At 37.2% G+C, this 13,456-nt stretch overlaps 2 protein-coding genes across 2 annotated transcripts; one reads left to right on the top strand and one right to left on the bottom strand.

Annotated features, from left to right (window-relative positions):
- Positions 1 to 1,101: 1,101 nt before the first annotated feature.
- LOC127624124 (protein c-Fos-like) lies at positions 1,102 to 3,302 on the bottom strand. The gene is made up of 4 exons (XM_052098794.1): positions 3,074 to 3,302; positions 2,628 to 2,837; positions 2,407 to 2,514; positions 1,102 to 2,296 (listed from the first exon to the last, which is right to left on the bottom strand). Exons 1-4 carry the CDS (start codon positions 3,167 to 3,169, stop codon positions 1,673 to 1,675), a joined length of 1,038 nt encoding a protein of 345 aa, XP_051954754.1. The 5' UTR covers positions 3,170 to 3,302; the 3' UTR covers positions 1,102 to 1,672.
- Positions 3,303 to 6,641: 3,339 nt separating this feature from the next.
- LOC127624432 (protein c-Fos-like) lies at positions 6,642 to 9,979 on the top strand. The gene is made up of 4 exons (XM_052099252.1): positions 6,642 to 6,806; positions 7,051 to 7,293; positions 8,416 to 8,523; positions 8,881 to 9,979. The coding sequence occupies exons 1-4, from the start codon at positions 6,714 to 6,716 to the stop codon at positions 9,508 to 9,510; spliced, it is 1,074 nt and encodes a 357-aa protein (XP_051955212.1). The 5' UTR covers positions 6,642 to 6,713; the 3' UTR covers positions 9,511 to 9,979.
- The last annotated feature ends 3,477 nt before the right edge of the window (positions 9,980 to 13,456 follow it).

Here is a 13,456-nt window from a genome sequence, read left to right as displayed (position 1 = left end):
ATTGATACTTTTTTTTTCTCTCAAGACATCGCTTGATTGTGGTTTAGATTGGTAATAATCCACCAGCTGATGTTGAAAATGGCTGCCATCCAATGGTGTGTCTTCATCAGTGTTAGTGAGGCAGCAGTGCATTATGGTCTATCTTTAGCCTGAATTCTTTCTGTCTTTTTTTCCCTTTTCTCCTGTTTTCTTCCCTCTGCCCCCCAGTATATGTTGCCTGTCTGTTTCCTCCCCTGGGCTGCAGCATCGACGCAGGTCGGCGTCACCATGTTCTAATTTTACTGCTGTTGATGCTGATGGTGAAGGCAGCACACCTGCTATTTCTGTCTCAGCCTCTCTCCAGGGTCTGCCAATTGTATTAATAGATGGAGGGTTATTACATGCTACGATTTTACGTCAGGGCCACTACTGTAAATGACTGGCTGTGTCTGTTTTAGAGACACAAAGCAGTAGTTTTGAAACTCACTTTTTAGTCCGTTCCAAATGTTTTATTTCTCTCTTTTTCTTTCACTCTGACAGTACCTCACTGGCCCGTTCTTAGAAGGTATCATTTGAATCGGGATTTCTGGAAGACACAGTTTCTGTGTATAGTTCACTGAATGAATTTAACTGATAAGAGTGAAAGAGGAAGGAAGTGACAAGGCAATAGCATGATTGCATCACCATCTCTTACGTACATAAGCATCCTCATTTCCCAATATAACTGGGCTGCAGTACGTTCTGGGAAAGAAATAATGCAAGGACTTCTGGTTACAGCCATAAATGGTCTTGGTTAATTGACTGAATAATTTGACTAATAAACATGTTTATCGATATCATGTAGAAATATGAAACAATGTATATAGAACAGCACTTTAAGCACATCAATATATTATGATGCCTACCCTAACATTAATGTGTGAAGGAAATAGCTCTTAATTCCCTCAAACTAAACAGAAACATTGTAGCCCATTTTTTAAATACAATTTTATCCAATTTGATTGTGATTAATTAAAGTTGATAAAACTTGTTTGTTTTTTTTAACTTGTTAAAGATTACGCAATTCAATTTGATAGAATTTTATTAAATTTAAATGCATAAATCTGTTTGTATGCAAGTGGCTAGTAAACTAATATTGGCTATTAAATGTTTTCACATTGTGATCCACATTATGACACAATTTGTGGACAGAACAGTGATGTGTTTGTAATGATGCAAAGGGACCATATAGATAAATGTACATATATTTATTGTGACTAGTTTTGCAAACAAGTCACAAGTTCACATTTCAGTACAAAAATAAAAATCCCATCAATTGAAAAGACTAAGTTTTCACAGAAAACGTCATACTTGGACATTAGACCATTTAATGCAATGGTAAAGTAGCACATGAGCGAATAACAAAATTCACATATTCAAAAATCAATGATAAGGCAAAACATGTTAGTTATATATTGCTCAGAACACACGAATACAACAGAAAACCATATCATAAGTTTAATTTAACAATAACCAGATAATTAATTTAAAAGTAGTTAACACATGCTTATCTTGCTACATCTGGCAGGCATGTATGGTATCGATAAATATAGAAAGCAATAACGATTGCTTAATAAGTGTCAGTTCCATAGCGCTGCTATGCCATTAAGTCAAGTTGTGCCAGAATTCAAATACTATGTGTCAATAGGATGACTCAAAGTGTGAGGAGGGTTGGGGAATTCAGCGAGTCGGATGACTGGTCATTGCTGCTGCTGCCCCTCCGATGGGTGGGGAAGATGTCATTTTCTGGGTAGGTAAACATAAAGGAAGACGTATATGTAGGGCAGACTGGGGTGCAGGTGACGACTGGTGTGCAAAGGGGCTCCAGGTCATTATTAGCCGGCGTGTAGAGTGGCTCCCAGTCTTGGGCATACAAAGAGCTAGACAGGTCCACATCAGGAACAGAGCGAGCGGTCTCCAACTCTGCTTTGGCCAAGAGCCCCAGAGACTCTTCCAGTGAGGGATCCAGGTCAGAGATCCTCACTGTCGAGTTGCAGCTGTCAGTGTAGGGTGTGCTAGAAAACACCGAGGTGTTGGAGGTTGCAACTGGTTTATTTGGTGTGGAAACTCCTGAGGTAGCAACACTGAGGATCTCCGGGACTGATTTAGAGGTGATGGGAGAGATGGACGGCTTGGGGAAGTGGATATTGGCCTCTGCGGGGATCTTGCAGATGGGTTTGTGTGCAGCGAGGATGAACTCCAACCTCTCCTTCTGTTTGAGAAGGCTAGAGATGTCATTTTGGAGGGTGGATTTCTCATCCTCGAGTTGGTCAGTTTCCTAATATATATATAAAAAAAAAGACGGTCAGTTTGATAGACACTAGACTTGCCTTTGCGCAAATGCTTTAGCCTATTAATCATTTCCTTAAAGATTTGTGAAATACTTACAGCTTGCAGAGTATCAGTGAGTTCTCGTCTTCGGTTGCGGCATTTTGCTGCAGCCATCTTGTTGCGTTCACGGCGGACTCTTTTCTTTTCCTCATCCTCTGGGAAGAGCTGTAAAAAGGTTTACATAAAAATGTTACCTTCCCAATTCTGCATATAAATTAATAAATGTGGAAGCAATCGTCATCCAATCCCTAAAAGCAACCAATCAGTGCAATGTTTACCTGTTCAGTACTGGCTCTCTTGTTTGAACTCAGGGACTTTGTTCCAGTGACCCTCATATAAGGGCTCGGGGTGTAAGATCGAGCTCCGCCGTTGGAGGGCGCCACAGATGAAACCATAGGCTGAACCATCCACTGCAGGTCCGGGCATGAAGAGATCGCCGTGACAGTCGGAACGAAAGAGGCACTTGAGACGCTCTGGTCCGTGAACTCCTAAAAAAAAAAAACGTACATAACAATTCATTTTTAATGTATATAAGACGAGTATGAGTTTACGCATGCAAGTGTGTTCTAATATTACACTAGTTTAATGACTTAAGCTTACATATAAATTAAAGATGTGATATTGTAAATAAGCGAATTGTGTATTGTAATCAAATCAAATATAATCGATACATTATCTATGAACGAGTAGCTCTATTTTAGAGTATAAAGTAAATAATATTTACCTGAGTCTTGTAATACGCGACGCTCTCGCCGCTCGGTGACGCCGTGCTGCACCGGGAAGACGTTTCACAATCGGCGTTAAGGCTGGTAAACATCATCCTGTCAAATGCCGACGAGTAAAATCTATCTAGTACTAAATTATCCAGAAAGTCAGAAGGCCTTCGGGTTGATTTTAAAGAGCCGCAATCGGTTAGTTCCCTGTTGGTCTGTCGCTCTTCCTTCTATCGGTATCCAAAGTTTGAATGCTGCTCTCTCCTGCACTCTCGGTGCTTATATAGCAGTCTCTGTCTGACGTCAGTTAAAGGCGTTACCAATGTCTTCCAGTTATTGCGCTGAAACATTAGAAGACCACGACTTTACAAGCACAAGCAAGCTTATTTTACAGGATTAACACATATTTGGGGACAATAGTCTTAATATATTGTTTTAAAGTTTGTGAAAGTGTTTTTAGTCTAGCATAAATCACTAAAACGGAGCTGAATGCATGACGTTCCATAGCAGGGTATCCCACGACGTCATTTACCTTATATGGAATGCATCCTGAAGAGGCGGAGCGCTGATGGGAAATACTCATAAATTATGTAAAGATACTTCGAGAAGACTTCAGTGTTGTCAAAAAAACAAAAATAAAGCCTGCTTTGGGTACAGTGTAATAACTATGATGTCAAAGACACCCCTTTATAGTTTAGTCGTTTCAATAGCATTACATTATAACGTTATTTTGTATAAATGCAGTTGCTTTTAATTTTTGTGATGTAGAAAAAAAAATTCCGCAGTATTCAAACACGCAGATTTCCAGTTTGAATTTCCTTACCACGTTTGAGGATTACATTTATTACATTATAAGCATTACATTATAATGTTATTAGATTTAAATTAAATTTACATTAAAATTATTACATTTACAAGCATTGTAAATAATAATAATCTTACATGTATATTTGACATCCGAAAGGAAACGTATTATAACAATATCTATCTATCTATCTATCTATCTATCTATCTATCTATCTATCTATCTATCTATCTATCTATCTATCTATCTATCTATCTATCTATCTATCTATCTATCTATCAGCCACAACATTAAAACCACCTGACTAATATTGTGTAGGTCCCCCTCGTGCCACCAAAACAGTGCCAATCAGCATTCTGAGATGCTATTCTTCTCGCCACAACAGAGCGGTTATCTGAATTATAGTAGACTTTGTTAGTTCCAACCAATCTGGCCATTCTCTGTTGACCTCTCTCATCAACAATCAGCAATTACAGAAATACTCCAGCCCCTCTGGCACCAACAATCATCCATGCAATATTTAATCAGGCAATCGTGTGGCAGAAGTGCAGTGCATAAAATCACGCAGATATGGGTCAGGAGCTTCAGTTAATGTTCACATCAACCATCAGGGAAACATTTTGATCTAAGTGATTTGGATCATGGCATGTTTGTTGGTTACAAATGGGCTGGTTTGAGCATTATTTTTAACTGCTGATCTCCTGGGATTTTCATGCACAAGTCTCTATACTTTACTCTGGCAGTTCTGTAGACGGAAATGCCTTGATGAGAGAAAGTCAACAGAGAAAGGCCAGACTGGTTCGAACAGACAAAGTCTACTCGCAGATTTCCAACAATTATACAACAATTAATCACATGATGTAGCCTACATTTTTCAAAGGACCTACTTTTTAGAACCTAATAGACAAAGGTAAAACTATTTTTTCTCATGTTTATTCAGACAACTATATCCAGTCTTCTGTTCTTTTTAGGATTCAATTGCTTATATTTAGAATATAACTTACAATTCAGTGCTTAGTTAAAAGTGGTAAAAGTTATTTTCTGGTCTATTTTTTCTTATTTTCATCTGAACTTTTCGTGTTCTGTATATGTTTGAGTATTTATATTTAACTTTCAACCTTTAACAGCAAATAAACGCGTCTGAAACAGACAGACGTTGTCATTAATTAACAAACAAAAACAGCTCGATCAGCGTTCCCATGTTACGTCACAATCGTCTGCTCTACTTTTCTGTGCGTGTTTTGTTTGATCTTCCGTGTTGTCTGAGCGACGCCCCACCCACAGACGTCACTGCAACCTGAACCTTTGCAAATCTGGTCTGAAGTTTCTCCTTTTACACAATGAGTCTATTGCCAACAGTAAACAAACCCAGTTTTGCCCTTTCATTTTGACCAATCCAGGGGTAGCCAGAACAAAATAGAAACTTTATTTTACTGGAAAATATCAAATTTTTATTTGGCATTCAGTTGGGAAATTAAACAGGAAATTTGTCTGTGTTATTCTTGGCGGATACTAACTGTTTAATGCAACTACATTGAGCATTCATTCCTGCATATGGCCCTGTTCCGTTCATAAGGTCACACAGATCACCAACTAGAGGCGGATCTGCCGGGAAAGACTTTGGACTGTGGACAGAAGGGAGGCCCCACACACACGCCCTTGTGTGAAAGCAGGGATTACCTCATCTGAGCTATGAATATAGATTTTCACACAGGTTATGGAGCCGAATTGTGTTTTCAGAGACCAAATGCAAATTAGAAAATAGAAAACCTTTGCTTTTTTTAATGACTTTAAGAAATTGAATTTACTGGGAAATGTTTACAAGCAGTTATAAAATAACCAATTTTTATCAGAAGAAACTAAAAACACACACGAGTATATCATTTTGGTACCTTGGTGAAGATGCCGTCATTAGAATGTCATTGAATTAAGTGTGATATGATAAAAATAGTCTGTGCCGCAGTAGCACTGTAGCCTCAGGCTGCACACCGGATGCGCCATATATGGTCAGGACATGCTGCTCTCTGATTGGCTGCTCACAATAGCGACAGGGCTGTTGCTGGAGCGCTTTGAGTGGGAGATCCATGATTCTGATTGATAAGACAGGGGAGACGAAAAAAATGCATCATTTTTAATTGGGTGCGGTTGAAATATCACAAGAATCATCCGATTGTTAAAGGAGCATGCACATTTTTTTTTATTTCACTGTGATTTAGCCTGCTCATTTGATCGATCTTGACCAAAACTGTCTTTTTTTTCTTTCTTTTCTTTTTTTTAAATATCAGCTTTATGTCAAATAAAGTATTTTTTGGTATTAATTATATATTCCACCTTAAATAGCACAGCAACCGTGTAAGGGACCATTAGATGAACCACGTTTAACATTATTTGGCTGCACATCTGTGTAATATGCATAAATTATATCATAACCTCAAGAAGGAATGCAAATGGCAAAAGCTGCAAGCAAGGCACGTAAAATGACGTATCTTGTTCATTCATGTGAACGCTTTAACATTATTTAATCTAATCAAAAATCTTGCATTTCATAAAATACAAATGCATGCAATTGAATAAAACGATGAATGCGGAATATTTGCGAAATTCTGAATATATGTGGCTGGTATTTACTGTCTCCCCTCCGGATCAGTGGTACAGTCTCGTCTCACAGATTTCATTCATAAAAACTGCCTCACTATAACGACAAAAGGGGCTGATGGCTCGTGCCTCCTAGCGTATAGTAACCTCAATCTAGATTTAACAGGGGGAAACGGCAAAGCAAAATTTGGAGGCATTAGTCACACAGTAATCCAGTTCTCAGCATCTCCTGGCGTGATCTAGCAGAAGTGATGCCCAAAAACACATCCTCGAACCGGAGTGTTAGTCAGGTGTCTGCAGAAGAACAGCTGCACACATCAGCCGCTCAGATGAAGGATGCGCAGGTAAAATCCATTGCATGTTAATAATCAAATTGGATTATTTAAAATGGCTGTAATTAATGATTTGTGATTGTGCAATGATCTAATGATATCTAGAAGTATACAGTTTTATATAGTACTTCTATATATATATATATATATATATATATATATATATATATATATATATATATATATATATATATATCACAGTATATGTGTGTTATGCAGAGCATACAAGATGAACATATATGTTGCTCATTCTCAGAAGGCAGGTATTGAAAAGGACGAGTGTCCAAAGACAGATGCAGCTGATGGTCCCTTTGTTCCAACGGTCACTGCTGTAGCTTCAGCTCCAGATCTGAAGTGGATGGTTCTGTCCACTGACATCTCTTCAGTGTCACCCTGCAACACTGCAAGACACAAGAGACCACAGCGCTCATGGCACTCCACAGATAAACAAGCTTCTAGAAAGACCTTCTCTGGCCGGAGAAAATGGGTGAAAGATCAGGTAAATATGGGCTTTTTCAAAAGAATTGCTCATGCAAAATGAAAATTCTGTCATTATTTACTCACTCTAATGCACTGTTAAAAATATCCCATTGTTTTTTAAAAAAAAAAAACAGTTTTTTAACAACAACTGGCAGCAGTGTTTGCCAGAATAATTGGTTTATAGAACAACCTGTACATTTTGCAGTTTAAAACTACCATTGTTTTTTATTATAAAATGATACACTTAGTATACTCACACTTAAAGTACCTTCTGAAACTTAAAAAAATTTACTTTTCATTTTATAATGTATTGTTAATCACCATAGCAATTACAGAACAGCACATGATGAAATGATGTTCACCAATAGTGGATCTTCCACAAGCAACGATCAATAAACATGTAGAGACAGCACTCAGTGTCACTCACACAAACACGAATCATCATCAGGGTAACACATGTGAGATTTAAATAATGCAGTAAACATGAACTAAACTAGATCAAATATAACACATAACACCCAAACGTGCATAACTGATATAAAAAATAAGAAGAAACATAACTATTCCCATAAAATAGAATGAAATGTAATGGGTCACGCAGGGAATGCCCGATTACTGTTTTTTACTTTTACAACATTTTATTCTAAAACTGCATGTTTTGTCTTTTTAAATATATTTAAAAAATGTAACATATATTTTACGGTAGCTACTCGTTAATTTTTTTTACTGTAGCATTTTTACAGTATATTATTATTAAAATTATTGACATTTTTTTTACAGTGTGTCATTTCTCTGTGATACACAAAAGGAGATTTTTTCAGAATCTTCACACAGCTATTTTCCATACAACAAAAGTTCATAGTGACCATGGATGTCATGCTCCAAAATGGGCATACAAGACCATTAATGCACCATAAAAGCAGTCCATATGACTCGTGCACATCATTCCAAGTCTTATTAAGTCGAACAGTAGTTGTTCGCTTTAAAATTTCCCCCTCTGCAACAGATCAGAAATCTCATTCGCATCCACGTTCAGACCCAAAACTGGTGCATCAATGCCATTTTAAATATTTGGATTTCTGGGTTTGGGTACTGCTTGGTCACTATAAATTGTAGTTAAATATATGTGTGCGTGTTTCAGCTTTCTCCAGAGGAAGAGGAGAGGAAGAAAATCAGAAGAGAAAGGAACAAACTTGCAGCTGCAAAGTGCAGAAATCGCAGACGAGAACTAACCAACAGTCTCCAAGCTGTAAGTATACAATTCGATATATTCTGTAACAGGATTGTCTTGTCTGAAATTGTTACTTTGGAAATTTGTGCATCAGCCGCCCAAGGTGCATTTTTAACCTTATGAGAAACTACTAACTTTCGCTGTCAAACATGTCAATCTGTAATCAATTTATAACAATAAACAGTTTATATAAACATCTAGATAGACTGTTAAAATCAAATCATATTTTATGTGGTATCCCTATACTATTTATTAGATGTAAAAATAAAGAATTCATAACAATGGCATTTTTGTACCCCAACTTTTACATTTGCAACGTTGCATTTTGCTGCGAGCGACTGTTAATTTATGACCCTGTCATGCATGTGTTTCCAGGAAACTGATAGCCTTGAGGAAGACAAGGCAGCACTGCAGTCTGAGATCGCTAGTCTTTTAAAAGAGAAAGAAAGTCTCGAACACATTCTTTCTGCTCACAAATCCCACTGTAAACTAAAGGAGGAGACAGCTGGGGAGACGGAGGAACAAATCCAAGCCAAGGAGGAGCAGACACCCCTTCAGGCCCCCAACACCACCCCAGAACACAATCAGGTGCCCACCTCTCCCCAGCAGCCTGACCCCACCAGCGCTGCGATCTTCGGGGACTCCGACATCCTTCTGTGTTCCAGTGCAGAACTGGGTGCCGTTGAGGTGGAACCCTACATTGATATGAGGGATGTGTCCATGGAAGACATTAGCAACGTGATAGACAGTGGTGATGACATGGATTTGTTAGTGCCAGACATCGATTTAAGTAGCTCTTTGGGCTTGAGCGAATGGGAAACCCTGTACATGTCCATGGGAGGTGGGTTAGAACCTATAAGCTCCCCTACATGTAGCCCGACCTGTAGCAGCAGCAACGCTGTACCTGTTTTCAACTTCAATAATGCAGATGTAGAGAAACATGACAGCAACAAAGAGAGTTTGAGTAAATCTAATGCATCCAAAGAAGTCTTGATGACTTTATGAAGGCTCTGGTACATTGTGAACAAGACGGTAATGTTGTTGGTGTGAAAGAATTGTGGATGAAATGAAAAACCCTAACAAATGTTTTCATAAATAGGTCTACATGTTCTATGCTTCACAGAAAATAATGAATACTGTGTAATAATAACATTCAAAAGAAATAAGATGTAACTTGGTCCTTACATCCAGTGAAGTCACTATACCTATGTACCAAGACAGACATGTTTCTTCAACCTGTTTGAAGGATTATTTATCAAGATATGCTTTTGAATGCATTCATGCACATTTGTTTCTGTGGGTCTAACTGTATCAGGTGATCTTGTGCTGTACAGTGCAGTCTGTTATAATAACTGTTTGATTAACAGCTTGTACTTTGTGGTATTGTCAAAAGTCAAATGTGATCCTGACCATGAAAATCTATTGAGTCCTTTAACATTATGCAGTTTTGTTCTTCCTACTTCCGTTTCTGTGGTCTGGCATGCCTCTAATAAACAAAGAATAAGGAAATATGTGGATGTTTTTGTGTATTTTATTTTTCATGAGAAAAACTGCTGTTATTGCTTTACTTATAAACTGAGATGTATAAGCCAGAATTTGAGGTGTTTGATGCATCTCTTTCAAGTAGCTTGAGCAATTATTCTGTCACGTGCACGTAATGTCTACAACAAAATGAATGCATCGTGAGGAAAATTTTGGTCACGTAGGCTATAAGCTATCGATGATCCTTGCGATGAGCTTAACAATCTCTTTCAAATACGCTTTCATTTTACAAAAATCCCTAAAATGTAGCGTGCGTCTCGATATTTGTGTGCGACCATTTTCAAGGTTTCTGTGTGACGATTCATCTACCGCGACATATTGATACACAATTTCGTCGTGGTTTGGAAAATTTACCTCCTGGTTCTTTATCTCTCCACTGGTACGTAACGTAAAGCGCATGACGTCAATGCGTTTTTACACGCCATACAGTTTTTTCTCTAGCCATCAGTTTAACTTCCGTGCCCAAATATGGATATGAAAACGACCTGTTTTGCGGTTTCTATGGAAACAACAGTGTCGCGTTTCACCCATGAACGTTTTCCGGTAATTCGAGAGAGAGAGAGAGAGAGAGAGAGAGAGAGAGAGAGAGAGAGAGAGAGAGAGTGTGTCTCTCGGCAGTTGGCAGTTTACGGAAATGGTTTTGTATCGTTAAAGATATTAAATAATACAACATTCAATATCTTGAGTTTGAATGTTGAGCGTTTAATGCTGCTGTTATATTTGACAGTCTGTCACGATGAGGTCAAATTGAATAAAATGGCCTCTGCTCCATTGTAAAGAGTTTGCAAGAATTTAAATGTAAGATAAAGAAAACTAAACTTTCTTCAATCAATCAATCAATGTTCAAGCACTGCATGTTTTAAACTCACTCTTTTAAATTACAAGAAATAATGGTTTAATCAAATGAAGTATAAAAATGCATTTGTTTTTGTTTACATTTGATGTCCTACAGTATACAGCAGGTACACAAATCTGAGCCTACCAGTGAAAATGCTTCTATTTTGTATTCTTTTATCATTTAATAGGCCTACAGTTACAATAGGCTGTACAATATCAGCATAATAATCTGTGTGTATTTCTAAGTAGGCTATTTGTGATTGCTTACATTTGATTAGTGACTTAGACTCTTAAATATTTCCTCTTCTTTTTACATTAGCAAAGGTTTATTTTTATTTTTTAATTCGATTTTTTTTACAATCCTAAAACATTCTATTTCTAGGTTTAAATGAAAAACAGACAGTCTCAGACTTTTGGACCCACTTAATGTCACAGGATAGATTTTCTTTATTATTCTGAGTTACAATCTTAGATTACGGATAGTCCATATTGTAACACACCTCTTTGTTCACCTGTATCATTGCTCAGAATATCATCAAACACTCAGATGTCATTGCAATATGAGCAGAATTGAACTCTTCTGCTGTTACAGTAGAAATGTGCTTTTCATCACGTACTGCTCAGATCACTCTGGAAAGATGATCTTCTGCAGGTGGCAGTATATGCGTTGAGTAACAGAGTGTTCTTGGCACACACACAATATATTTAAAAAGAAAAGGGTGTTCACCCAAAATTAAAAATTGTCTCATCATTTATTCACCCTCATGCCATTTCAGATGTGTATGACTTTCTTTCATTTGTAGAACAGAAATTAAGATTTTTAGAAGCTCTGTAGGTCCATTCAATGCAAGTGAATTGTGTCCAGAACTTTGAAGCTCCAAAAAGCACATAAAGGCAGCATATAATTATTCTATACGACTCCAGTGGTTAAATCTATATCTTCAGAAGTGATATGTTAGGTGTGGGTGAGAAACAGATAAATATTTAAGACCAGCCCCAACAAGTAGGTGGCGATATGCATGAAGAATGTGAATCACCAAAACTCAAAATAAGACGAATGTGGAAGTGAAAGTGGATATTTATGGTAAAAAAAGGACTTCAATATTTGTCTGTTTTTCACCCACACCTGTCATCTTCTGAAGACATGGATTAAACCACTGGAGTCATATGATTTCCTTTTACACTGCTTTTATGTGTTTTTTGGGCCACCATTCCCTTGCATTAAATAGAGCAACAGTGCTGAAAAATTCTTCTACAAATCGTAATTTGTGCTCTGCAGAAGAAAGAAAGTCAAACACATCTTCTATGGCATGAGATAGAGGAAATGATGAGAGAATTAACATTTTTGGGTGAACTATTCCTTTAAGAAAGTGTTTGCTAAGAAAATAAATGTCAGTGAACCTGATAGAGACAGACAGACCGTCAGACATAAAGACGATGGTATATGGTCAGTTTTTTTCAAGTTTAACTCTGGATTAGTCAACATGTGCCATGGCAAATGATTCATCTGAATTTAAATTGGCTGAAATCAAACATGTTCTGCAGGACTTCCTCTTTTTTTCTGCATGACGAATTCAGGGTTCAGTTTTTAATATAGCAGCATATAGACTACTGACGTTTACAGCCATGTGTCTGGAATGCTTTACAACACATATCAGCGTCAACAACACTTGAACCGTATGAATACCGAAATATTATCAATTATCAAAATAGTCTTTAATCTCCCTGGCTGGCCAGCAATGTGTTCAGTAAAAAGCAATAGAATACAAAGACAGCCTAAGTAGGGCTGACAGATATGATCCAGTGCTTTAACATAAATGTGGAAAAACTGATTAATAATGTAGGCCTAAGTTAAGGGTTTACTATAAAACATAAAGACAACGCTAGCGGGAACGTCTACTTATGAGGACACAGATAAACTGTTGCCAAATATATGTATACAATGTATTCTGTCTCTGTACAAGAGTTGAGTCTCGCTTCTTGAATGCGAGTAACAATCGTACGTTTTCGTACGATCCAGCTCGTACAATATCGTACCATTTAGCCACTTGGTTAATTCATATACATTAAGACGATTTTGACGTGCGACTGCATTGATTTTTTCTTGCAAATTTTCAAATGTTAGTGATGTTTACGATATAGATTAAAAACTCATAAGTTCACTTTTAATGAAAAGACATTGAAAAAAAAGGGTTTTTTCCCACAAGGAAGGTTGATTCTTTATGGGAATGCTGAAAATGTATGTTTTTAATTTTTTGCAAAGAAGTGTTATAAACCAACCATTCTCTCCAATAGAAAATTGTACATAAATTAAATGTTACTGTATGTAATGTAAATATACAGTAGTGGCCAAACGTTTGGAATAATGTACAGATTTTGCTCTTATGTAAAGAAATTGGTACTTTTATTCACCAACGTGGCATTCAACTGATCACAATGTATAGTCAGGACATTAATACAGGACTATTACAATTTGAAGAAAAAAAAATCTGTACTTTTTAAACTACTCCAGAGAGTTCACTAAAAAATCCTCCATGTGCAGCAATGACAGCTTTGCAGATCCTTGTTATTC

Source organism: Xyrauchen texanus, chromosome 30, assembly GCF_025860055.1.
Source record: "Xyrauchen texanus isolate HMW12.3.18 chromosome 30, RBS_HiC_50CHRs, whole genome shotgun sequence".
In the NCBI taxonomy this organism is placed as follows: domain Eukaryota; kingdom Metazoa; phylum Chordata; class Actinopteri; order Cypriniformes; family Catostomidae; genus Xyrauchen; species Xyrauchen texanus.
The sequence above is the reverse complement of the archived record's forward strand: the minus strand, read 5'-3'. Positions and strand labels throughout refer to the sequence as shown.

Coding starts and splice junctions, on each gene's coding strand:
- LOC127624432 (XM_052099252.1), top strand. CDS start 6,714: ATGCCCAAAAACACATCCTCGAACCGGAGTGTTAGTCAGGTGTCTGCA. Junction 6,807..7,050: donor CTCAGATGAAGGATGCGCAG/GTAAAATCCATT, acceptor GCTCATTCTCAG/AAGGCAGGTATTGAAAAGGA. Junction 8,524..8,880: donor TAACCAACAGTCTCCAAGCT/GTAAGTATACAA, acceptor ATGTGTTTCCAG/GAAACTGATAGCCTTGAGGA.
- LOC127624124 (XM_052098794.1), bottom strand. CDS start 3,169: ATGATGTTTACCAGCCTTAACGCCGATTGTGAAACGTCTTCCCGGTGC. Junction 2,838..3,073: donor TCGCGTATTACAAGACTCAG/GTAAATATTATT, acceptor TTTTTTTTTTAG/GAGTTCACGGACCAGAGCGT. Junction 2,515..2,627: donor AGAGAGCCAGTACTGAACAG/GTAAACATTGCA, acceptor ACCTTTTTACAG/CTCTTCCCAGAGGATGAGGA.